We start from the raw sequence: 5,525 nt of genomic DNA on the forward strand, positions 1-5,525 counted from the left end.
GTTTCCCCTACCTCTGAAAGAGCGTGCTCATTTGGGGGATTCTTGCAGGCAGTAAGTTAGACTGCGTGCCAGTGCCTTAGCCTCCAGCCCCATGATTATCCCTTGGGGATGCGCAGTACTCAGTACCCAGGTATCACCTCCCCCACTCACTCCCACACATGACCAATATGCTTTGCATACTGACTGGAAGCTGAATGTCACAGACTGCATTTTGTCTTCCTCGATGGAAAACACAAGTGTTTGCTTTTATTTTATTTATTTAGTATAAAACTCAATGAATTGACTACTTCTCCTTTGGAGACAGAACATAAGAAAGAAACCTCCATTGGGACCTTTGGGGCCGAGGTCACAAACCACACTCTGTGCAAATGCATGCTGTCCCTGTGCGTGCCTAGGGCTGGCTTTTGTTTCAGCTTTGCAGCTTAAACCCTTGGTTCTCCTCCTTTCTCCTCATGCTGTGTGCTCTGCAGCTGGCTCCTGATGATGTGAGAGGTACCAGGTGGAACAGAACAGGGGCGAGGAAGGGAGCTTCAGCTAACAAAAGATGAGAAGGAAAGCTGCTAGGATTCCCCTGCGCCAAGACCTTCTCGTGACCTCTCTTTCCCCAGTCCCTGCCAACAACTCTCATCACAGAGCTGCAGAGAAACCAATCAGTCCCAGATTCTCAGGGGTTAGAAGCAGTGCTGAGAGTGAACTTGCTGCTGGCTGCAGAGATCTCTGGTTTCTCCACAAGATAAACCCTTGACTGCTCAGCAGCTGCTCGGCTCTGAGCCTTGCTGACCTCTGCACCTGTGTCTTGCAGGAACTGAAGAGGGATATAAAGGCAGCGGGTGGAGAGCCCTCAGCCTGCACTGGAAGAGCCCTGCCTTGAATGTGAGTGAGAAAAGAATGCCCAAAGGGCTGGCGTCTCCCCTCCATCTTCCCTTCCTGGTTTTTGAGAATTTTTGTTCCCTTTGCAAACTTGGAGTTGATGCTGTGGGGAGAAGAGTCTTGGGTTTAGACTTGAGAATGGATTCCTCAGTAAAGTCTGGGTCTCCAGTCCCTAGGATGTCTGAGATGCTCAACTCAGGCTAGACTGCCTATGTCTAGGGCAGGTTTCCGCTAGGCCTAGGGGACAGACAGAGGAGCTGCGAGGTCCCGTGTAGGTGAGCTGAATGGTGCATTCCTGAAGCAGGGATCTCCTTGGCTACAGCAGAGGGGAATCTCCCTGTCCACCCCCACCCCCCATGTTGCTAATACACCCCAGAAGAGAACTGGAAATGAAACATGACAGCAGAATTCCCGGCACTGGCTGGCCCAGCCTGATGCTTAGGGTAAGCATTGAGAAAGACGGGGCTGGTTGAAATGAGCTTCTGCTCTGAGGCTCTAGTTGGAGGCTCTAGTTGGAGGGACAGGGTGGGGATAAGCTACTCTGAGGAGCTGTGGGCCTGGTGTGTGCCCTTCCTAGGGAATAGAAGTAGCTTTGGCACTTGATGGGTAAGGCTTGCGTTGGCCACCCCACCATGTCCTCTGGTCACAAGGAGAATCTGCCTGCTTAGTGGGGACTGGTTACTTGGCCACGAGACTGGCTGTGGGCTGGGATCAAAGCTCCATACATCACTGAGTTAACAAAGCTGTATCTAAGTGTAGAAGGTCTTGGAGCCATTCCCTACCTGCCCGCCTCGTCAGAGCTGGTTTTTCTTTTCTTTGCCCTGTTGGTTTGGATTCTGCATCTCTGCAAAGGTTGGTAGTAGGTATCAGATCCAGATATTATTTTACCTGCTCTGACATTCTGTAATGCTGCTCTACTCAGAAAGCTCTAAGTGCAGCCAGAATGTTCCAGCGACCTCAGGGAGCCTTGGGGCCTCTACACCATCTTTAGTGCCTGGTGTTTCGGAGGGATTGGGATGGCTGTCCTCTATCACAGGCTTTTCTCTGCAGCAGGTCATGGCACAATGGTGGCAGATCCTCTTGGGATTGTGGACGGTCATGTCTACCTCATCGGGGGACAAGCCAGTCAACATCTGCATGAATGCCAAGCACCACAAGCAAGAGCCTGGCCCAGAAGACAAGCTCTACTTGGAGGTACAGGGACAAGAGCTGGCCCAGGGGTGGCTTCTTAGGTTTATGAGAGAAGGAATACAGGCAAGGTGGTTCCTGTACTCCATCAGCCCTGATCATCTGGTTCCTTAGTCTGGATTACTTTCCTGAGCTGCTCTGGTCACTTGGGAAACAGGTCATGTGGTGATCCCAGAAGCCCTGTTGGCTCACCAGGGGTCAGTGCAAGCCTTCCAGCCAACATGTCCTGGCTAGACATAGGACTTAATGTGTGTCCTTTAAGGGCTATGGGAAGAGGAACGTTCCAACTATAAGCTCCTCCTACCCATCATCATAACCAGGTTCCTGACTCTCCACGAGACTTCTTTCTGTTTGCTTTACTGGATTTATTTCCTCCCTGGAGCTGACATCAGGTTCTATGGCAGGTAGACAAAGCAGGAGGAGGTCAGTGGTCAGGTGCTTCCTGTTCTTCGGGGCCTTGCTGACAAATACCAGAGTCCCTACTCTACAGAGGTGCTCAAGATGTCCCTTCTGACACCCTCTGCCCAAGGCCCTCAACCCCAGCTTCTTAACCACTGCCTGCTGCTTCTCCCTCCATGTCCAGTGCGCTCCCTGGAAGGACAATGCCTGCTGCACGCTCACCACAAGCTGGGAAGCCCACCTGGATGAGTCCTTGCTCTTTAACTTCAGCATGATGCACTGTGGACTGCTGACCCCCATGTGTCATAAGCACTTCATCCAGGCCATCTGCTTTCATGAGTGTTCCCCCAACCTGGGGCCTTGGATCCAGCTGGTGAGCAGACAGGAGGCAGACCCGTGCAATTCCCTTCCATTCATCCTAGGCGAGTAAGACTAGGAGATGCTGTCCCTCTAGGGATGAGAGCAGAGCTAGAGGCCTGGGAAAGGGATGAAGAGGGAGCTGCCTCTGTCCCTGAAGGATAGCATGGGAACACTGTCTGATGTGGGCACTCGGATGAGATGCACCTGAGTGTGATTTACACACCGGATAGCCCGGGACAAATAGCCACTCAGCTTCACAGTTCTCATTTATATAATAATAATAATAATAATAATAATGATGATAAGTACCTCGGACTAGGAGATGGCTCTGTCAGTAGAGCACTTGCCACATGAGCATGAGGACCCGAGTTCAATCCTCAGAACCCATATAAAAAAAACTAGGTGTGGAGGTGAGCTGTTGTGATCTCAACACTACAGAGGCAGAGGCAGGTGGGTCCCCGGACTTGCTAGCTAGCCAACCTAGCCTGCTTGGTGAGCTCTGGGCCAGTGAGAGATACCGTCTCTAAGCCAACATGGATGGTCCCTAAATAACAGCACTTAAGACTGTCCTCTGGCCTCCACTCAGACACACACACATTCACCTGCACTTCCAGAATGCACACACGTGCACAAGAGAAAGAATAATAAGAAGGCCCGTGTAAAGGATTGGGTATCTCCCCCCTCTCTTCCTGCACCCAGGTGGCCCCGCACAGGCGGGAAGAACGGGTGTGGGGCGTGCCGCTGTGCCGGGAGGACTGTGAGGAGTGGTGGGAAGACTGCAGCTCATCTTACACTTGCAAATCCAACTGGCGTGGTGGCTGGGACTGGAGTCAGGGTAAGTGCACTGACTGGGTCCTTGGGGGCCACCAACCTGGGTGAGGATGAAAGATGGTGACATGGAAGAGAAGGGACAAGGGGAAGTCAGGAAACCATCCTCAACCTCTACAGGGAAAAACCGCTGCCCGGTACAGGCGCCCTGCCGCCCTTTCTCGGATGTATTCCCCACCCCCACTGATCTGTGTGAGAAGATCTGGAGCAACGCATTCAAGGCCAGTTCTGAGCACAGGAATAGCGGCCGGTGTCTGCAGAAGTGGTTTGAGCCCACCCAGGGCAACCCTAACGTGGAAGTGGCCCTTCACTTTGCCAGCTCTGCCTCAGCCCGAAAGCTGTCTTACAGCCTCTCAGCCTTCTCTCTGTACCTGCTGCTCCATTCCTGAAAGTCCCCTCTCCTACCCACATCCCTTGATCTTGCCAGGTCCTGGCCATGTCCTTCCTCAGACTGCTCAGGGTGAGAGCAGGCTGGTGCCTGAACTTTCCGTGCATCCGGGGTCCCGTTCACTGGTTGGCTCTGCCTCCACTGGCCTGGATGGCTGCTGGTACCCAGCAGTCTAAGGTGACTGGTTTTCCCTGCCTTTAGAAAAGGTACTATAGGACTCCCCGCACTTCTCACCATGTCCACGCCCATCCTGTTTGTCACACAACAGACAATGCTGACAGCCAAGTGCCCTGTCCTGTCATGGCACCCTCAGTAAAATGACAGGGAAACTCTTCTTTCAATGTGTCACTCTGTTCCAGTCCCAAGATATATAAAGAGGGAGCTGATTTGTCCTCAATAAGATTCTAATTATCATGATTACTAATGGGGTAAGGATTTTTTAATATTAATTGGTCATTTGGAATGTTTCTCTGTCACACTGTGTGTGTGTGTGAGTGTATGTGTGTGTCCATCCCTTCCCTCTATCCCTCCCCCTCCCTTTTCTTGAAAAATACTCTCATGTATCCCAGGTTAGCCTGGAACTCAGGATGACATTAAACTTCTGGTCTTCTCGCCCCCACCTTCCAGTTGCTGGGATTGCGCACATATGCCACCACCCCCGGTTTCATGCCGTGCTGGAGAGCTAACCCAGTGTTCTGCACGGGCTAGGCAAGCACTCTGCCAGCTGAGCCACATTCCAGCCCCTCTCCCTCCTCCTCCACAGTCACAGCATTCTAGTCTTGCACTTTGACCCCTTGAGCTCTATCTAAGCTGACCTTTCCACTGTTACTGTCCTTTCCCCCAGCTTGCTAGGCACACACTAGATCCCCAACCCCAAGATCTTTCCGCTTGCTCTGGAACATTTGGTAGTTCTTTTGGTCTTTGTGTAACACTGCTTTGACTTCTCCCCCATGGAGAGGAGTGAGGCGCTGGACCGGATGATTTAATTTACAAAACCAGGAAAGGAGGGACATCCAGGGGCCCTATTTACTGTATCATGGAAGGAGCAATAGCCAGCAGAATGAGACAGAAGCGCAGAATTAACAGCAGAAGAGCCATTGGCTTCAAGTCTCTCCTATGAGCAGACTCAGTGTGGATCTGCACACTAAGGGTCTTTCAGAGCCTGAAGCTGACCCTTCCCAGCACCAGATGGTGACTTTCTTGTCACTTGTGTGTGTGTGTGTGTGTGTGTGTGTGTGTGTGTGTGTGTGTGTGAGAGAGAGAGAGAGAGAGAGAGAGAGAGAGAGAGAGAGAGAGAACAGGAGATTGTCTCAAGACTGCTGGTTCTTGTCTGACACAAACTCTGTTCATCAATAAACTCAGCATGCATCCTTCCTGTGCTTGCTTATTCATGAAACAAATGTGTCCCCAGGAGAACACTAGAATCACAAAACCAAGCATGGAGCTCAGTTGGTAAGACAGGACAGATGGCAGCAATGGTGGGAGCAAACTT

The 5,525-nt window shown here is 51.6% G+C and overlaps 1 protein-coding gene across 2 annotated transcripts; it reads left to right on the top strand.

The window, feature by feature from the left end:
- Positions 1-1,926: 1,926 nt before the first annotated feature.
- Izumo1r (IZUMO1 receptor, JUNO) lies at positions 1,927-5,101 on the top strand. 2 transcript variants are annotated; one of them, XM_050120617.1, is made up of 4 exons: positions 1,927-2,064; positions 2,642-2,845; positions 3,517-3,652; positions 3,766-5,101. In XM_050120617.1, exons 1-4 carry the CDS (start codon positions 1,927-1,929, stop codon positions 4,032-4,034), a joined length of 747 nt encoding a protein of 248 aa, XP_049976574.1. In that variant the 3' UTR covers positions 4,035-5,101. The 2 variants fall into 2 exon arrangements, with proteins under 2 accessions (XP_049976574.1, XP_049976575.1); XM_050120618.1 differs by having other exon boundaries at positions 2,642-2,830.
- Positions 5,102-5,525: the final 424 nt, after the last annotated feature.

Source organism: Alexandromys fortis, unplaced genomic scaffold (assembly GCF_014885135.2).
Source record: "Alexandromys fortis isolate MF-2015 unplaced genomic scaffold, M_Fortis_MF-2015_v1.1 scaffold_171, whole genome shotgun sequence".
In the NCBI taxonomy this organism is placed as follows: domain Eukaryota; kingdom Metazoa; phylum Chordata; class Mammalia; order Rodentia; family Cricetidae; genus Alexandromys; species Alexandromys fortis.

Coding starts and splice junctions, on each gene's coding strand:
- Izumo1r (XM_050120617.1), top strand. CDS start 1,927: ATGGCACAATGGTGGCAGATCCTCTTGGGATTGTGGACGGTCATGTCT. Junction 2,065..2,641: donor AAGACAAGCTCTACTTGGAG/GTACAGGGACAA, acceptor CTCCATGTCCAG/TGCGCTCCCTGGAAGGACAA. Junction 3,653..3,765: donor TGGCTGGGACTGGAGTCAGG/GTAAGTGCACTG, acceptor CAACCTCTACAG/GGAAAAACCGCTGCCCGGTA.